At 42.9% G+C, this 19,631-nt stretch overlaps 1 protein-coding gene across 2 annotated transcripts; it reads left to right on the top strand.

Annotated features, from left to right (window-relative positions):
• The first annotated feature begins 1,280 nt into the window (after positions 1 to 1,280).
• Positions 1,281 to 18,718, top strand: LPL (lipoprotein lipase). Of its 2 annotated transcripts, none has more exons than XM_074855853.1 (10): positions 1,281 to 1,526; positions 8,296 to 8,459; positions 8,592 to 8,771; positions 9,397 to 9,508; positions 11,389 to 11,622; positions 11,863 to 12,105; positions 13,181 to 13,301; positions 14,115 to 14,297; positions 15,450 to 15,554; positions 16,571 to 18,718. In XM_074855853.1, the coding sequence occupies exons 1-10, from the start codon at positions 1,445 to 1,447 to the stop codon at positions 16,614 to 16,616; spliced, it is 1,470 nt and encodes a 489-aa protein (XP_074711954.1). In that variant the 5' UTR covers positions 1,281 to 1,444; the 3' UTR covers positions 16,617 to 18,718. The 2 variants fall into 2 exon arrangements, with proteins under 2 accessions (XP_074711954.1, XP_074711953.1); XM_074855852.1 differs by having other exon boundaries at positions 8,293 to 8,459.
• Positions 18,719 to 19,631: the final 913 nt, after the last annotated feature.

The following is a 19,631-nucleotide window of genomic DNA, read 5'->3' as shown; positions in this document are numbered from 1 at the left end:
CTGCCTCTGACTCCCACCCTCTCCCGCTGCCTCAGCCACTGCTTTAGCCCTCCTCCCTGACCCTGCCACTCCAGTTGTCTCAGTTTGAAAGAAAGTCTCAGCACGATCAGTTTGCACCCTCATTAAATTCTTCCAATGCCTTTTGGATATAAATAGGGGCTGGTGGTGGAGGAACTTCAAGTTGTGTCCTGGGGGAGAGATACCGTCACATAGACCTTACTGGTCTTTTAATGGAATCTAACATTGCAAAGGTGACCCAGTTCTGCTACACTCGAGCAACTGCTTATTAACTAGCCTTGCTAATATGAACCATATATATTTTAGTCTCCTAAAGTGACTGGTCTGAGAAGAATCAGTTACCCCCAAAGTGAATCCCATTTGCTTCATGTTGCAAAACCCAGGGAGTCCTCATTCCCTGTAAGTGTCATAAGCTTCTTTATGAAGCTGGGCCATTGACAACACACTGCATAGTGAAATGAGAACTGGCCTTGTTATTAATTTAATATTTCTCTATGACATGTCCTTACATAACTGATCTTTCACCCAGTGGCCACCTACGCAAGGCTGCTTGCAAACCCTGTCACTGAGAGGGCAGAGAGAGTTGAAAGGCTGAAAGAGGCAACTTTGTATTTCTCCAGAGTACAGATGCAATCTCCAGAGAATTAATTTGTGATCCAAACTTGCGCTCCCCTTGAGTGCTGACAAAACAAGGTTTTGGCAAAGGTTTTTCGAGGGAACAGCGTAAGGCCCCTTGCAGGCACTGAAATGAAAATGGAAAATGATTCCTGGTGCAAAAGCATGGATGAGAAGGAAGATGGTCTGTGAGGCACAGCGGAGCTCGGTCGCCAAAGGCAGGGGTAGCACGGGGAGAGCGGCGGGGCCGCGTCCTGGTTGTGCGGGCGGGGACGGCGAGGCAGAGTGCGGCGGGGAGCGGCGGAGCTGTGTTCGGTGCGGGTGGGCAGCGGGAGCCAGGCCCGAGGGCTCAGAGCCGAGGGGTCCGTGCACACCGGTGCGCTCTGCCTGAGGTCCTGGCTCTCACCGTGTCGTGCCGTGCCGGACGGTGCCATGACGAGCCGGGCCGAGCCGCGCCGCTCCCACGGGGCGCTGCGATCCCACCCCGGCTCGGCTCCGCACCCAGCCCCGCCCCGCCCTCCCCGGGCAGCGCCGACCCCTCCCCGCAGCACGCGCCCAATGGGTGCGGGGCTCGTTTGCATATTTGCATACTGGCGGGGACATAAGGGCCCGGCGAGGCAGTGGTGGTGATAGAGGTTGTGTTGCCCGTCGGCCTCGAGGCACTCTGGGGCTGCTCCCGTAGCGATTCATTACCATCGCGTTATTTTTGCGCTACAGTTGTACTTATTTTAACAAAAAAAATTTTTTTATTTAAGTTTTTGCACCGAAACTTTTCTGCCGCGGCAGGGCGCGCAGGGAGAAGGAAGGCGAGATGGCCGGGAAGGCGTTTCTGGCTGCCCTCTGCCTCTGCCTGCGCGGGGCGGCGGCTGTCGGCGCGGCTGCGGCCGCCGGCGGTGAGTCCGGGCGCGGGGAGGGGGCGCGGGGCGGCCGGAGCCCACGGCACGCACGGGGCGGGGGGTGCCGGGGCTGCCGGGCACGCCTGTCGCGTTTGGGGCGGGGGCGGCGCGGGCAGGCGGAATGCCGCCGGTGTGGCGGGACGGGGGAGTTTGCAACCCAGTTTTGCAAGGCTCTGCGCGGTGCTGGGGATGCTGCGGCGCTGAAGAGCGGTGTTGGGGGGACCTACGTCCTGTTAGGACAGACCCGGAGCGCAGGCACGGGCTGTGGAGCTTCGGCATGTGTTTTTTCGCCAGGAGCAAGGTGGCTTCCGAGAGTCCCTTGCTGGACGCGCATTGGCACAGCCGTAGCAGCACGGTAGGGTCCATCGTCTCCCTGCGAGGCCAGGGTTCTCCTGGTGCATGGGACTCCCCCATCCCATGGGAGCTCAGCATTCCAACTTTCTACTGTTCTTGGTCCGAATTGTCCAAGGCGAGGCTGAGTTTCATCAGTGTCATGATAATGTTTGGGTTGTTAATGCCTTTTAATGCAGCAGAATCCATTAGGGAAAAAGTGAACAAAGGGGTATACTCTCACAGTGTCTGTATATACACATATGATTGTACCCACGCTATGCCTGTGGTACCTGTGTGCAGAGGCACCCTCCAGGCTAGAGGAAGTGGGACACGGGCAAATATTGACGACTAAATGTTCACTAATGCTCTCTGTCACAACATGATTGCAGCTTTAATGAGCAAAGAGCCTAGTTTTAGGAGACCACTACTTCTCAAACTTATGTTAGCAGTGTGCCTCCACAGTCTTACTTTCTTACACTAATCTCCCAAACATAATTATCTTTAAAAGTCCACAGCCTTAGAAGAAAATGTGACTGTAGCTCTTAGAGCTACTGTGTGATACTAAAACGGAATATGGAAACTACTGCTTTTTTTCACTGAGGATGCCTGTGTTATTTCCTTTGTGTACAAGGAAGCTGAAGGGAAATACTGAAAAGTAAGAGGATGGGGTGCTAGGGCACAGCCAAAGGAATGTATTCTCGCTTTGAATCCTATCTTGTGCCATCAGAGGCAATCAAAAGCAGTTTTCATCACAGTGTCCAAGTAAAATATCTAGCTTCCCAGAGCAAGCTTTCATCTCTGTAGGAACTGATTTGCCACAGACTCACTAATCTTTACATTATTTCTCCTTAGGAACAGGTTATATGAAAACAGGTTCTGTGATCATCCTAAAGGTATCCAAGCCTTCAGTCCCGCACTATTTCTTGCACACCACAGTAAAAAGATGCTTTCCATGGAAACCATGGAAAATACATGATCCAGCCCTCTAGGAATCCAGAATATTTAACAAACAACATAGAAAAAGATATTCTAGGTGAAGATAACATTGGTGTTCCATGAAAAGATGGAAACACTGCTAGGAACACATTCTGATCTCCATTTTTACCAGCATAAATCCAGAGTCAGGGGTTACAGCAGATTTACACTGTTGTGTGATGTGAGCCGCTGGCTTTTGCTATTCCTGTATTTGGGATGGACCTACAAGAACAGCTTTGGCATGGTCTTTCCAGAAACAGTGCATTTCTGAGAAGGCACAGAGGTGAGGCTGTCAGGCATCAAAAGTGTGGTGGAGAACAGCATGAGCACTAGCACTCTTAAAAGTTTGCTGGAATCTCTTCTGTGCAGGATGTGCTTGCATGTTATGGCTTTCTCATACATCTTTTACTCCATATTACTGCAAGGTCTGATTGCATTTTGCTGTGTTGGGCTAATTCCAGATATCCCAGAGGGACTGGTGGATGGCAAGAGTTCTGCTGGATTGAGTTACAGGCCTCCCAGCTGCAGCTGAGTAAGGAAGTATTTGATAGGGAGTGTGCTGGAGAAGGGCGAGCACCCATGTGCACAGTGCGAGAACAGCAGCATGCCCTCGTTTTACCAGCTGCAGGACTTGAGCTGGGAGGTCCCTGAACTTGGGCCCAGTTACTTTTCAGAGATGTTGCTCTTTCTGTTGACTCTGCCTGGGAAGTGAAGAAGAATGTACTCTCAGGGCTCTGCCATTCAGGAAGACATAAATAAACTTGAAGTTGTAATTTCTTTACAGCAAAGTTAAACAATAACCTGACTTACGGAGTAAATTTAATGGAATTGCAACACACAGTAGTCTTCTTTCAGTTTACAGTGTAGGTCAAATTAAACAATAACAATTTCTGTGATACAGCCCCTTTATTACAGCTGACCATGAGTTTACTTCTGAACTCCTTTAGGACATTCAGTATGACTGATTGATGGATGATCCTAGTGCTGGTTATCAGCTGAGGGAAGAGTTATTCCAGATGAATATGTAAATGTTTGATGCTGTGTGCAGATGTTTGTTGCTTTGCATGTGTGTGTATGTACATGTCTGTGTGGGCTTGAGTTTACAGTCTAGCAGTATAATTTCTAATGGTCTTTGCACCTATTTAATAGTATTTCCATTCTGTGTACATAATGATAGGAAATTGCTGTTTATCAAAGATTCCTTTTTTAAACCATGGTTCAGGTGCATGGAATCTGACAAATGCATTGTTATCATATTTGGCATTGTGTGTCTGATATGGCCAGTTCAATTTTTGATTAGTATTCCAGATGCTGTTACTTCCTCAAAATTCACGTTTTTCTTCATCAAAATCAGTTGCCAGGTTGCCTTGGCCTTCCCATGAAGGAAACTTGAAGCCAAATTCTCTTGAGTAGTTTGTAAACTTGTATTTGTACTGGGTTAGAATGCTTAAAGTCAGTGGAATGCTTTAAAAATTGTTGACTCCCTATCTGAATGGAGTTTCACAAATTGCAAGTCCAAAGTGTCACAAGGTTTAAACAGGAAAATGGAACTATGGAGCTTTCCCAGTCTCTAAGCTTTTAGTTTTCCACTTTCTTCTGAGTTCTGTGATATTATTTATACCTTGACATACAGGAGAGCTTTTTAAAATATGAAAACTGAGATTATGTAAGTGGAGGTGTAAGAAAAGCGTCAGAAAGTTTGCAGAGCATGATAAAATGAAGTTTGGCAATGCAGCCTGTAGACTGTTAGAAAATCCAGCTTGGGTCTGAAATTGATAGCTTAATTCTTAATTCCATGCCTTTTTCCAGTTCCCTAAATAAGTGCTTTGTAGGTCACCTTGTTAACTGAAGCACGTAGTAGTGGTCAGAAAACTTTATTTTGTAACTGGGGTTTGCATTTGAGGCTGTGTGCCTTGAAGCTTTTGCAATACAAAACATATGCCTTCATACCTCTGAAAGTGTGATTTTTATTTTTTTTTTTTTTTGCAAAAGCATGGATTTGTTTTGTCTGTGCATTTTTACCTCCAGGTCTGATGCTCTTCAAGGCCTTGTTTAGAAATGAACTCGCATTCTTGTTGATAAAAATTACTCCAGTGTCTCAGTATGGATGCACATAAATATCTTTGTATCTAATTTCTGTGTCTATATTATGTAAAACCTGATGCAAATTCAGGTAAACTTCTATCCACTTTTTATAAACATGCTGAAGACTCCCCATTTCTGGGTTTTCCCTTGTTTAATTTAGGTTAAAACACATCATTAACTAACCAGTGGTGGCTGTGTACATTGCCTTTCTCTGCATTTCTTTGGCTTTGTGTACGGCTGTAAGAATAAGACCCAACTGTTTGACTAGCTCAGTTAGGACACGATTCAAGGAGACTTCTCACTTTATGAGGAAAAGGTGTGTGACAAAAGTCTATGTATGACAAAGTTTGATTCTGAATAACTTTTTAAAATAGACCAAGATACTTAAGGAAGTACAAAAGTAGAAGTGAGAAATGTTACCTTTATGAAGTGATATGCTTTGTAGCTTCTCTGCTGCAGTTTTAAAGCATGTTACATATAGATGTCAGTATGTGTGGTGAGTGCATACATACTATTACATGCCTCTCTACTATATTTCTAAAATTTAATCTGTGGAAGGTGGTAGGTGAGGTGGTGTTGCAGTGTTTGTGCAGCACAAGATGAGGTGCAAACAAGTTATCTTATGCTCTGAGCCATACAGAAGTTGCAAAGCCTAACTGGCAAATTTTGAGGAGAGCTTCTTAATGAGCACATCATTAAGAAGTCTCCAACAAACCCCACCACACACATTTCCCTCATCCAGAAGGTATCTTGCTGTGGGGAACTGAGCATACGTGGACATTAGACAATGTGAGACTTTCTGTGAGCATAAAAGATAAAAATAATTTCTTCTGACTTTGTAATTCCTCATACAACATAGCTAAATGAGCAGAGTCACCTTCTTTCCCTAATTCATGGACTGTTGCTTTGCAGCTGCTGCTTTCCTGGTGGTGACTGCATCTCAGTGCTCCTATGTCCTTAAATCCCAGCCAAAGATTTCTATACCAAAACACATGAATATTTGTAAAGCACTTTGCACTTTTTCAGTGGTAGGTGCGACAGTATGGCAATCTGTCTTAAATTTGGTGCACTTTTCTAAGCGCACCTTCAAGTATGGTGCACTTGTAGTAAACTGAATTTAAAATTCTAAGTTTATTTTCAAAAGGGAGGGGGTCTGAACTTGTATATAAATTCTAGCATGTGTTTATAATTGAAAACACACTACAAGACAGGATATCAATTGAATTTAGATTTTGGATAATTATCAGATTGATATTATTTCCCTTCTGAATTAAAACTAAGTATGAAAGGAAGCACTATCAACTAGTGAGCAGGTGGATTATTCTTGTTTGCTGTTCTGTGCTGGGCAGGCATATACATAATTGAAAGTCCTTGCATTGTATTCCTTACAGTTGAAATCTGTTCTTGGTCCTCTCAAGGTTTTACTGATTTCACTGCTGAGTGAAAAGTTGTATTTGATATTTAACCAATCAACCTTTAAGACTCTTCTTTTTCTGACTAAAAATTAAATAGTGTAAGTCTAAATTTGTTTCTGAAAGGGATTTTGTACTCTCTTCGTGAGAAAATGGTTTTGAATGTGCAAAAATATAAGAAGGGGCAACTTCTGAGAAAGATCAGCATTTGGTTAGTTTGGTAAATTTTGCTTTCCGTAGGTAAAGTCTTTTATTCATCATTATGTGAATACTTATACTGGTTTGGAGAAAGGTGTTTTTCATAAACTTTATCCTTTCTTTAGGGGGAAGGAGATAGGAAGGGGGCCCTCGGTGTAATTATGCTGGATTAGCTAGCCATCCTAGTGCAGTCAAGGTCAAAACCTAAAATTGAGCACTGCCTATGTTCAGTGAACAGTTCTTGTTACTGCGCTGTGTGTGCTTTGCTTTCTGCAGGTGAGAAGTCCTGATGAACTCGGGCAATGTTAGGCAGTTGACTGCGGATGATAGTCTCTCTGAGACTTGTACATGAGCATTTGTTGCCAGTCTGTGTTCTGTGATTTCTGTGGCCCTCCAAGCACGGCAGTAACCTTCCAGGCTTTATACAGCTACCTGAGGGCTGAGTGAGGTCAGGCATAAGTCAGTGCCCTGCTGAGTCTGGTAGCTTGAATGAGAAGACCAGAAAACCTAAGTTTTATTAAAAAATGGATAGTTCATTCATTGCCTCTGAGTGATGCAGCACAACTTTATGGAGAAATACAAATCTGCCAGTTATCATAAAAAGCCTCTTTTGCGATGGAAAAAAAGGGGAGTGGAAGTCTGTTTTGCATGTCTGACATGAGGTCCTCACTGTGTCCGTTTGCATTCTGTATGGTGGCTTGGAGCCATTCATTAATGTGTGTTTAGGAGTTTGTAAAAGCTTGGTCATGATGATGCCAAGAAACACAACACTGAGTAGAACAGAGCTGGCTCTAGTTCAGCTGCACTTGGAAAACAGGCAATCAATATTTGCTAAATGCAAGTTGCCAAAGTAGAGCCCGGTTTTGAAAAGCATTGGAGTTTAAGTCCACAGTTATTACAGGGTCTGCTGGATATAGAGGTACTTAAGTGTTGATTCTGATGTAAAAAGAGGAGGCATTTAAGTTTCTTCTCAGACAAAGGAAGTAGTGAGCATGAAGTCTCAAGTCACTTCCTTGGCAGGAACAAAAGGAAAGCTTATACTTTGAACCTGGAGGGAGTTTTGTAAGAAGGTATCTTCACAGGTCATCACATACTTTGTTACTGCCAGTACATGATCTTCACCTCCCCCCTTCCCCCCCATTCAAAATACCTTAAAGCAGAAGAAGTTTTTTTCCTGCAATGTTGCTTATCAGATGATCTGAAAAATTACTGCCTTCAAAATATAAGCTTCTGCTTTGCTAGTTCAGTTTCCTTAATGCGTGTCTGATCTCAACTGCTGTTTTTCTCTGGCAAAAAGTCAAAACTAGTGCTTCTAAAACAGTGTTGACTTTGCAGCTCTTATTTTTAATGCACTGTGACTACTGTGCACTATAAAGAACCTTGTTAGGCAGTGAATATTGATGAAGTGATGTGGAAGATGCACCACCACAATATGTAACAGGGGTATGAACTGTCCTGTGCAGTTTTCTGTTCTGCTGTGGTAATGGGGAAAATACTGACTCCTAAAAGGAATTCATGCTTCTGACAGCTGGCCAGATTCTCACTGTTTTAGCAGGACCTTGGAGGGTAAGCAATTTTCACCCTTTGATTTCCTCTTTACATGGCTGTTGTCATGCAAAAGGAGCACTGTAGGAAATGAAAAGCATGTGTCCCTTTTCTTGACTGTTCCGATATCTCTCCAGCATTGTACCTATGACTCCTGGACTGTTTGTCCTAGTACTGCTAAACCACTGCTGTACGTTTCCTGTGCTTTTGCATAGCAGAAGCTGAGACCAATTTTGAGGGAATTGAGAGCAAGTTTTCCTTACGGACACCTAAAGAGCCTGACGAGGATGTCTGCTACCTGGTTCCTGGGCAGGTGGACAGCCTGGCACAGTGCAACTTCAACCATACCAGTAAAACCTTTGTGGTGATCCACGGATGGACGGTAAGAAGAAAGGGGAGGGATCTCCCTTTTAAGCAGACTCCTGATAAACTGTGCTAGATACATCAGCTGAGGTGTCTATACACAACAGATAATATTAAGATATCACCTTTTTTAATTAAAAAAAACCAACAGGTGACAGGAATGTATGAAAGTTGGGTCCCGAAACTGGTGGATGCTCTGTACAAGAGGGAACCTGATTCAAACGTCATTGTGGTGGACTGGCTAGTTCGAGCTCAGCAGCACTACCCAGTGTCCGCTGCATACACTAAGCTCGTGGGAAAGGATGTTGCTATGTTTATCGACTGGATGGAGGTAAGACATGTAGTCACATGTCTCCTAGGACATTATGTACAATGTGAGACAAAACAGCAGTGATGCAGCTGTTAATCTCCTATTGGGTAGGTAGAGTTAAGCAGCTGCAGACAGTACTCTTGCTGGACTGGTAAAAATCCCAGCTTTGCTTTATGGTTATCTCTTACACAAGGATGCCTTTTATAGTGCATTCCAGAAACTTCACCCTGTGGTCTGCCGAGCTCTGTGAGTCCACAGTATTTCTGAAGGCTCTGTGAGAGGTACCTATGAAAGACAGGTTCCTACATATTATACAGCATCTGGTCCTTGGGAAACAGAAGTCTGCCCTGCCTTTGGGAAATACTTAAGAGATACAGAAACTGGTAGGGAGAGGGTGGCTGAAAACCTTTGATATAATAGCCCTGTGTTCTGTCCTTTATTCTGCATTCCTTTCGGCTTAGATTTTGCCTTAAGTTAGTTAACTCAAATGACCTTGTATGGCACAAAACTATGCTAATTGTATTTAGTGTTTCTTCTGTTATTTATGGCTCAAAGACAAATCCCAGTGTTTACAAATTATTTTCCCTTGTCTTCTGATGTTTTCTCATTTGACTTCAAACTTCAAACAAATTGCTGTCTTCTGCAGGAACAATTCAATTATCCTCTCAACAATGTCCACTTGCTGGGGTACAGTCTAGGTGCTCATGCTGCTGGGATTGCTGGGAGCCTCACCAAGAAGAAGGTGAACAGAATTACTGGTAAGAAAACTTGTGGTTGTAGAGTGGAGAGTCCTGTCTCTTCCATGCTGAAATATTATGATCCTTTGGAAAAATCACCAGAATAATTGTTGTTTGTTGGCAATACTCAGGCTATGTGTTCATGCTTTATTGAATCGGCTATTTCTGTAGTAGAACTGGAAGAGGTTCAGAAAAGAACAGCAAAGGTGGTAGGTGAGAAGCCTTGATCTGCTTCTGCACAAGAAATGAGTAGGCAGGGATTCATCAACCATGAAAAGAGACTAGTTGGTGGGGATGTGATTGAGATTGGCCATGGCTTGGAGAAGGTCACAGTATCTCTTGCACCATGAGAACTTCAGCTGGTTGTGTTCATCCAGGTGGTCATCCTTTGCAGTTGGTGGGAGCTGTTCAAAAGCAACAGGAGGTAGATTCTTTTGCAGTGGGTGTAGTACCTGCAGACCTTTTTGCTATGGGATGCTGTGGTTGCAGAATTTTATATGGATTCAAGGGAAGAGTGGACAGATAATTAGAAGAGATCCACTGTGGGTTACTAAAAAAAATTAATCCTAACAGGCTCAAGTAATATTCTGGGCTGAAAATAATACTGAGAGAGTTTTGGGAAGCAGAAGGAAGTATACATAAGCTTGCCCTGTTCCTATGCATGTTTAGATGTCTGCTTAGGGTGGTTTTTGGAGGCTGAGAAGTGTGCTAGACAAGACAGAATGCACAGCCACTTTGAGGCTGGTTTACAGCCCAACACCTGTAGAGCTGAGTCTGAGCTGATCTCAGTGACAAAGGAAATGCCAACATCAGCAAATGAGTCTAAGAAAATCACTCATCTGTTGTGTCTTCACTGCTGAGAGCTCGGGAGCGGCATTCAAACGGGAACCTAGCTCCCTTCTTCCTAGTATCGTTTGCCCTTTCACCTGATCCTGGCTGTGATCCCAGATCCACAGGCATTCTAGAGGGTGGGCTAGGCAGCAGTTGCATAAGGAAAGGCTGACTCCTGCGAGGTGGCAGATTAAAATCAGGAGGCCAAAGCACTAGTCTGTCTACCCTTCCTTTCTCTCAGCTGCAGTTTTGTTGCTTTCACTGAGGCTGACATGTCACACAAAATACCAGTAGTGCTCTGTTATGCCCCCTTGGTGTCCAGGATGAACCTTTCCCTGGAAAATGGGAGCATAGGGAGGGATGGGATGTGGTCCCTGAAGTCCTCATAGCAGAGGGGGAGGCAGCTCAGACTGGGGGAGGCTAACCAGGGATGGGTAACCCAGATGCCTGTCCCCACTGAGGGCTGCAGAAAAGACATGTCCCTTCACTCTGCCTTCAGTCATCTCTCAAGTAGTTGTCTGGATTTAAGAGATAGTACTTGTTCAGTGGCAGAATAGTTCTGGCTGGTTTTAATATCAGTGCTGCTGCAGTTTGACAGTTAACCATAATAATCCCCTTCCCCTTAGGCATGTAGACAGCGAAGCTCTCGTTTTCTTCCTGCTTGTTCCCCCAGCAGGCAGTTAACAGCAAGACATTTTCCCCATTTCACATGCTTCAGATGGAAGTTTTACAATTCTTGACAAGGGAGGGAGACACTGAGAAAATATTTACTAGTTTGTTTCTTCCATCCACTAGAAATGCTACAGCTGTGAGGAAGTTATCTGGGCTTCTTTACATATGTTTACATACACCTTATTTTTTAAACAGTGACAGCATTTCAAGGTAGTGTACTTGATTCTCCTGTACATGTGAATTTTATTTAAATGATCCTATTGTAATGTCTGCAGCGACACCAACACCATATGCTATACTCCAGCCCAATGTGGTAGCTGAGTTTGACATTTGTTATCATTGTCAGTGTTTTTGGCAGTCAATAATCTCAGTTTTTCTTTCTGGTTCACCCCATACAGGACTGGATCCAGCTGGTCCTACCTTTGAATATGCCGATGCCCTTACCCGCCTCTCCCCAGATGATGCTGACTTTGTGGATGTCCTACACACTTACACTAGAGGCTCTCCAGACCGCAGCATTGGGATTCAGAAGCCTGTTGGACACATTGATATCTATCCTAACGGTGGAGGTTTCCAGCCAGGTTGCAACTTGGGAGAAGCACTCCGTCTCATTGCTGAGAAAGGCTTTGCAGGTGAGGCTGCTCTGAATCAAACAGTCTAACATTCAAAGGGAGATCTCCAATAGCCTGCAGGTTTCCTGCAAACAAAGATCTCCAAGAGGCACAGAAACTTGTTCTTTTAAGTGCTTTTAAAAGTCATCATATAAAGCCCAGCTCTGGCATAGTGGATTGTGCCTGTCAACAGCATTGCTCAGGGGTTTATATCATTATATGCATGTATGTATAGATATTACACATTTTTGTTCTTTCAAGATGTGGATCAGCTGGTGAAATGCTCCCATGAACGATCCATCCACCTCTTCATTGACTCCCTCCTCTATGAAGAAAAGCCCAGCATGGCCTACCGCTGCAACACAAAGGAGGCCTTTGAGAAGGGTCTATGCCTGAGCTGTCGGAAGAACCGCTGCAACAATTTGGGTTACAAGGTCAACAGAGTGAGAACAAAGAGAAACACCAAAATGTACTTGAAGACCCGTGCTCAGATGCCCTATAAAGGTAGGTCTTGCTTCCTTACTGCTGAGCAAGACTGGTACTTTTGCTCAGCTGTGTGTCAGGGCGGGTGTGTGCTGCAGCTGACAATATTGCTGCTTTGGTACTTGTGGTGAGCAGGAATGAAGCTTATCTGCAGTTTGTCATTAAGTGCAAGCTAAAGTGCAGTCTCAGAAAAACAGTGTCATCTTACTCAAGGTGTGGAGTTGGGTGGTAGAATACAAAAAGGAAGGTATTTTGTAACAAGTTTCTAAGTAGCAAAATTAAGAAGATTTACTCTGGCTTGGTCACTTGGAACAACTGAATCTTCCAAATTTTTTCTGTATTTTTCATCCAAATGAATTTTTCCTACTGCTGGAAAAATAATTGGCAGATCGCAGCCTGATGAGCAACTTTAAAGATTTGCAACCACCAGCCTTGTGCCTTTCATAGTGCCTTTGCCAGAGCACCAGACCTCATTAAGATATCACAGTACTTCTTGATTTCTATTGCCACAGTGGTGAGTCTGAGGAGGTCACTGCCAGAAAGAACTGGAAGGGAAATAGCTTCTGAGTTGGATTTTACTACTTCACTAGCTTTGGCTGTACCACATTGTATGCTCATTATGTGTGTTTTGTGATGGACCAGCAATCAGAAGGCATATTCCTGCAGTGTTAGAACAGCTGCAAGACTAGTGTTTTGTTGGCATTTGGTGCTTAATCTGCAGTGCCAGTGGGTTGAATTTTTTTCACTAAGTTTCCTGTATGAGGAGGGCACAGCTCATTTGTTTCAAGTCAAGGATGGCAAGTCTTACACATTTATAACAGGTCTGAAGGTGATACTGCAGACTCTGGAGTTATTATAGTGGCAGTCAACTTAAATGAAGAGTTTAGTTGCAAGAACTGCAAAGGTGTGTTTTAATTGTGATTCTCTTGCATCCTCATCTTTACCTCCTCACAAAAATAGTTCCCTGGATACCTGCAGGAAACTGAACTCCTCAGTTTAGTGATGCTGGCATATTCTAGCTTAGGGGTTTTGTCACCAGCAGTCTTTTTAGAGGTTGAGTGTTTTCCTAATGGCCTTTTCTTTGGTGTTCTTTCAGTCTTTCATTACCAGGTCAAGATCCATTTCTTTGGAAAGACTAACACAACCAAGACAAACCAGCCATTCCTGATCTCTCTCTATGGCACTCTAGATGAGAGTGAGAACATTGCTTTCACACTGTGAGTAGCTACAGAAACAACTCCAATGTACTGTTGAGGCTACTTAACTCTGTTAAAGCCCTAGCTGAAAACCTTGTTCTATCCAGCTACAAAAATCTTACAGGGTCCCAGGATCTGCTTTTGTCCTTGATCAAGGGGAACACATCCACTGCTAAAATTAATGATCTAAGCTCTATAGGAGCTGTTCTTGATAAGAGATGTGACATACAGAAATGTGAAGTCTGACCTGTGGCTCAGCCTAATAAGAATTTTTCAAGTGTGGCAAGTTTCTTGGTTTTTTTCTCTTTTCAGTGTCTTTATGCCATATTTCAGCTGTGTTAAAGCTCCTTAAAAGCAGACTGCAACTTAGAGTTAATTGTCCAAGTCTGAATGCCTCCATGCAGAAGCTGAGGGAGACATGGGATTTACTTCCACAGCTCTGCAAATAAGCAGTAGTCTGAGCTTACATCCCTGCACGTGGGCTGGCAGGGAATGGGGGTGGAAAGCACCAAAGTCTGTTTTTCACTCTGAGGAACATAAACTGTTCCTGGCTGGTGCTTGTCTGGCTTCTCTGAGAGCCACCAGCACTGGAGAAGACGCCCTTTGCCTGGCAGTCTGTCCCATGATTTTATTGCTGCAGAAAGCTTTTTCTTGTGTTTTTACAAAAGCTTAAAGTGTTTTTTCCTTATTCCATCCATCAGAATGGATGGAATGGAGAAGGTTGCTTCCTTCTCTGCAGTACGTAAAATCCTTGTTCTGTTTCACGTTAATTTTCTTTATCTGTCCAACAGTTCCCATTTTTTTGTTTTTTTTTCCTTATTCCACTGCCCACAGGCCTGAAGTCTCCTCAAACAAGACCTTCTCCTTCCTGATTTACACAGAAGTGGACATAGGTGACCTGCTTATGCTGAAGCTGCAGTGGGAGAAAGACACTTTCTTCAGCTGGTCAGACTGGTGGACTCCTTTTACATTTGACATCCAGAGAGTCAGAGTGAAGTCAGGAGAAACTCAGAAAAAGTAACTTGTTTTGATTGTTATAAGCTATATTAGTTTTAATATTAGACAGTGTTTTCTGATTCCTGGTATCTCACAGGGAGGGACAAAACATGGAAAGCAGTTACAAATGGGTGCAGCACTGATGATCAGGGCTGCAGTGGCACCAAACTAGCATTTATGTCACCCAGGTTCAGTTGTTTGCTTCCTCTGGATCTGCAATCTGTAGTTTTACTCCCACATAATTCAGTTGCATAGCACTGTCTCAAGTGCCTCAGATTAGTTATAATAAGCAGGAGAGGATGTCCATGAACCAGCATCTCTGATTATATTTGCAGTTCTTCTCCTCCTTTCCTTGGACATTTGCATAGTTTTTTTTGTGAAGAGCATGCTTAGAAGGAAACTTTTAGAAACCCTTCCAAAAATGTGCTTGTACAAGAAACCATTGCTTCATTAAGCTGGCTTTTCTTGGAAGTTGAATACCTGAATGGTGGGTGAAAGCTGAAACACATGACTGTTGCAGGATGTAGCTAATGCATGAATGTTAAAACAGCAAAGTCTGAACTGAACTGCTTTGACCTGAATTTTTTGAAATTCACTGAATTCACTGGACATGAGATCTGTTAGCAGAAAATGGACCCAGAACAGAGTATGCATGTCCTATGTACAGTATTGTGAATAATGTTTCTCATTTGAATAAACAAGGCAGTCACTTGATCAAAGAACAGTTATCAGAGCTGAACAAATATAGGGGTGGGGGAAGTACTGATAAATAGAAAAGCAACTGCTCAGGTCTGAGGAATTTGGCAACATTCTTTGTTTGCAAACATTTGAGGGAGTAATTCAAAGATCATTCACCTGACAAAAAAATCACACAAGGACTGGTCCAAGAGACTTTGAGATAGAGCTTCTGCTTTTAGCTACAAGATTTTATGCAAAAGACCAGTGAAAGTTATGGCTACAGTTTGAGGTACATGCATAATGCACTTAGCAGCTTTTCTTGCACAGTGTTTATTTTGTCACAGAATTCTCTTTTAAAAATTTTCTCACAGGTTTATAAAGTAGTAGTGCCCCATGTGACAAAGTATAAAGACTACTTCCAAGCACCAGTCCTGTTCCTACAGTTAAATGAGACATCTAGCTCAGTCTTGTGATTGTCCAATATTTATTCCACAGGGTGGTGTTCTGTTCTCGAGATGGCACCTCGCATCTTGGTAAGGGAGAAGAGGCAGCAATATTCGTGAAATGCTTGGAGCAGCCTGTCAACAAGAAGAAAGGAGGGTATGAGTGATGACTATTGTTTCTGGTTGGGTGAAACTTGAGTGGTAGCAGGAGGATCTAATAAATCTTCCCAATTTAGTTGACTTGTGCACTACTCTTCTCAAGGCTTCAGAAACATCACAACTCAGGCTAACGTGAGGTTTGCTTATGGCAGCTTTGGCAGCTTAAAAACCCCTAATTCGGTTCTCTAACCACCTCAACCACAAGGTGTGGTTGCTAGCATGTCTGAAAAGCAAGTACAAGTCACTACCTCTCACATTCACATGGTAGCCAAGTATGAATGGCTGTTAGAGGGGGTTTACAGACCAGGCACTAACACAAAGAGGAAAGCATGCCTCTATCTAAAGATGCCCTACATTTACCCTTAATTGAGGAACATCCAAACATCCATATTGAGTCAGTCCAGAGCCCTTTCTCCTTACTGGCCAGCAGCATATTCAGAAGCTGGTACAGAAACTGAGCAGGCATACGCAGGTGCTCCCCCTGGCACACTGCTTTCTGCTGACAACTGTCAGATGAGTGACTTCGAGATTTGCATCTCTGATTTGGTTCAGAGATTGAGTATTTGTATTTAATAGCTCTTGGTGCACTTTAACTTTTTGATCAATAATTTTTCTGACCCCAGAGGGGTCAGAAACTTTCAAATGTGAGGCCAGCTTTATTTGGACTTTATCCATTAATGTTTGAGCTGGAGAAGTGGTTATATTTATTTTAGTGCAATTTCTGTGTGTGAAAGGTCTCATGGGGACACTTCTGGACTGAGATCTAGTTCTTCATAAAAAGGCATGCATGCTGACCTTCACTCCAGGGCAATGACCTGGGGAGGACTTGAGAGCTCTGTGTGTGTATCTGACATGTAAAATCAAGCAGCAGCCAGGAAAACCCAAGCACATAATTTATTTTCCTGTTAAGTAGTATTTTTTAAATCTTAAGTCTCAAAAATAAGACAAAAGGAACAAGTATCTTATGTCTTCCTCTTCACCATATTTGTCTTCCCTCCCCACCTCCCCCCACAGTGCCAAGAAAGCCTCTAAAGAAAATTCTGCTCATGAATCTGAGTGACAAGAATGAAGATTTTCCACACTGGGGAGGAGGAGAGTTTGTTCATCCCCATGGATTGGATATTCAGAACCGAATATATAGACATATTTAACTGCTGCTGGCTTTTTGCCTGCTATTTCTAGCTATCTTAGGAGACTTCTTGTAAGGAAGTCTCAGCATACAGAGTTATTAATCATAAAGATACATTATTCAAATAGTTAAAAACAAAAAGAAACCTGCAAAACAACTTGCCGAAGGCTTGAGTGCTGGGAAGAAATAAGTAATTTTGCTTAATCGTGGTGCCTTGTGACAAGGTTTCTTGACATCAAATCCTCTATAGTAATATTCTAGTATTTATTGAAAAGAAGCAAAGCTCTATACCTGGATTTTATTTCTTTTCAGGATTATTCTGAAACTGGACAGGTTTTCTTCTGGCTTGGCTAACTGAATTTTCAGACAGTTCAGTGGCTGGAGTTCATTGTCTGCAAGTGTGTGTTTAGCAAATGAGTAGGTTTCTCATGTGAAGACACCTTTGCTGTGTGTTACTAAAAGGTGTCAGGACTGTCTTAATATGGGGATGAATCTTCTAGTTTGTGGTTGTGAATGTGTTGTACTGGGGGTTGATGCCAGTGCCACTTAGCAATAGGTATGATCTGTTAAGCTATATACTTCTATGCAGCTTACCCTGGAATAAATAGCAGTTGTAGAAGACAGCAGTACCAGTGTCCTATGCAGACATTCAACTTGTCATCTGTGCTTTCATTCTTTGCAAATGAAACCATCTAGTCTCTAACACTGTGTGAATAAGGAACTGCAAAGGAATTGAGCTACCAAAAACTGCAGGAAATGGGTTTTCTTTTTTCCCACCACTTGCTTACAACCTGTATGCCAAAACTGTGACAGTTTCTTTGCTCTTTCACACCAAATATCAGTCATGCAGCTGAGTGGCTGCTGTATGTAGTGCAAGTGAAACCACTTGACAGGTGACAAGCATGCTCATGTTTCCCTGTACTGGAATTGTGATTGCCAGTGATGTACCTTGGTTTGTTGCTTGACCATGATACAGTGCTAGATCCTAGGAGCTGCTTGGTTTTCTGACATGAGGTGGAATTCAGCAAGGAGCAGGAGCTGTGACAGTTAAAAGGAGCCTTATTGTATGATGTACAAGAATGAATGCTCTGCAAAACACTTAAAATAGACATGCTGCAGGTTGCCAAAAATAGATATATTGAAGGCATTCTGCTTCCTCTTTTTTAAGTAACATGTAACTTTTCTAGTACGCTGAAAGATTCAGTAGTCCTCTTTTAGCTTACTAGAAGATAAACTAAGTACTGGGGAGGCAGAAGGGCTTGAAGGTAGACACTCTGAGAAGTGTAATGTGAGCTATTGATGCTGGTTTTTGTAGTGTTTTCCTGCATGTGCAAGACAGTGTGGAGGTGGTGATTTCTCCGATATCATCCCATCTTGAAAGCAAAACCAACATGTATGCATTTATGTGCACAATTTGTTTCTTTTTTCCAGCTGTGGCTGCTAGTATATTTGGGGATAAAAGTCTTACAGTGCAATATATTGGAATATTAATAACTTTGAAATTGCTCACATTTGATTTCCTAACCCTTAAAATACAGCAGAGATGTGATGAGTCACTGAGGGTGGGGTTGAGTATTGAGCCACTGCCTTTGAGACCTCTAAAAATAAATATAATGATTTATTCCCTAGAGCTTCACATTTTGTTGCAATTTTCTCTTAAGAGCTAAGTTCCTTGGAAATAAAGTGTCTGAACAGGTGTGCTGTTAATACAGGATCAAATACAAACACATACAGAATGTGGATACAAAATAGTGAAGGTTCTTGTACATGAGGACACATGATTTAGCTTTGGATGTTATTTATTAGCTGTAAATAAGATATTTATGTGTGTAAAGGTAGTTTGTATATATTGCTAAAGTTGCTGACAGTCTCTACATTAATACAGTTGTGTGGTATTAATCCTGTAAATAGCTTTCAGAGACTTTAGCAACAAACCACTGCATTATTTATGTGGTTAATACTTTTTTTAAAAGAAAGCTCCTCAGTTTTGTACAGAATGGAAACTTATGGTTTTAATAAAATTCTCAAACTGATGCCAAAGTCACTAGTTTCCTTTTGATGAAACAATCTGCTGTATATCTTTTATGTGAAAGCCATAGCCTTTTACTTGGATTCTGGAATGAAAAGATAGGGTAAGACTTTTTTTAAAGCAAAGTGTGATTTTTTTTTTTTATTTTTTTTATTTTCATTTCATTTTGAGAAATGCAAAAATTGCATATCAGGTCATCAAGGGATCACTCTGTGCCAGCAAGTATCCCTGTCACAAGAGAAGTAGCTGGTTACCTGCAGTTTGTGGTTTTCAAGTTTCATGCCCCTTTAAGAACAACCCTTACTTCAAAAGCCTCATTTCTTCTTTTTTAGTGAATGTTAGAACTATACTTCTGCTCTTTGCTGTTAAAATAGAGGTGTTCTGGCCCTGTGGGTACAGGAGGCAAGTACCAGTCCCTTACCAGCACTACTGCTTAAGGGAGTAACAGTGGGAAAAATACTTGACCCACATGATGTGAGCACAGCTGAGCTCAAAAGTGGTTGTCACCAGAACAGTTTGCTCTGTGATACACAGCAAGGCTCTACCAGGTCCCTTTGAAGGGGAGCACCAGAGTTAAGGAGACTTGTGACATGCATGTGGGGTACAATATTGGGAGTATTTACAGCAGCTCTGAGTTGGCTTGGGAGACTCTGCTTCCAACACTTACTTGGTCAAAGAGACTGCTCTTTGACAGGAGTAGAAATTCACTCCTCCTGAAAACAGAGGGGAGGTATGCAATGGAAAACTGATGGACACAAAGCAAAAGGATGAATGGAGGGAGAGGGATGAAAGAGGGAAGGGAAGGGGGTTAGGGAGTACCCTGGGGGAATGAATGGGAGAGGGAAGTCAGGGGAAGAACCCAATCTGTAGAGAGGGAATGCATGGAAATGCTGGCAGCAGGTGTTTGAAGGAGACTG

This window comes from Strix uralensis, chromosome Z (genome assembly GCF_047716275.1).
Source record: "Strix uralensis isolate ZFMK-TIS-50842 chromosome Z, bStrUra1, whole genome shotgun sequence".
In the NCBI taxonomy this organism is placed as follows: Eukaryota; Metazoa; Chordata; class Aves; order Strigiformes; family Strigidae; genus Strix; species Strix uralensis.
Note: the sequence above shows the minus strand (reverse complement) of the source record. Positions and strands in the feature narration are given on the sequence as shown.

What these genes read in the sequence shown, in the direction of transcription:
- LPL (XM_074855852.1), top strand. Translation starts at nt 1,445, where the DNA reads ATGGCCGGGAAGGCGTTTCTGGCTGCCCTCTGCCTCTGCCTGCGCGGG. An exon ending in TGTTTATCGACTGGATGGAG is followed by an intron (nt 8,772 to 9,396) that starts GTAAGACATGTA and finishes TGTCTTCTGCAG; the next exon opens with GAACAATTCAATTATCCTCT. An exon ending in GAAGGTGAACAGAATTACTG is followed by an intron (nt 9,509 to 11,388) that starts GTAAGAAAACTT and finishes CACCCCATACAG; the next exon opens with GACTGGATCCAGCTGGTCCT.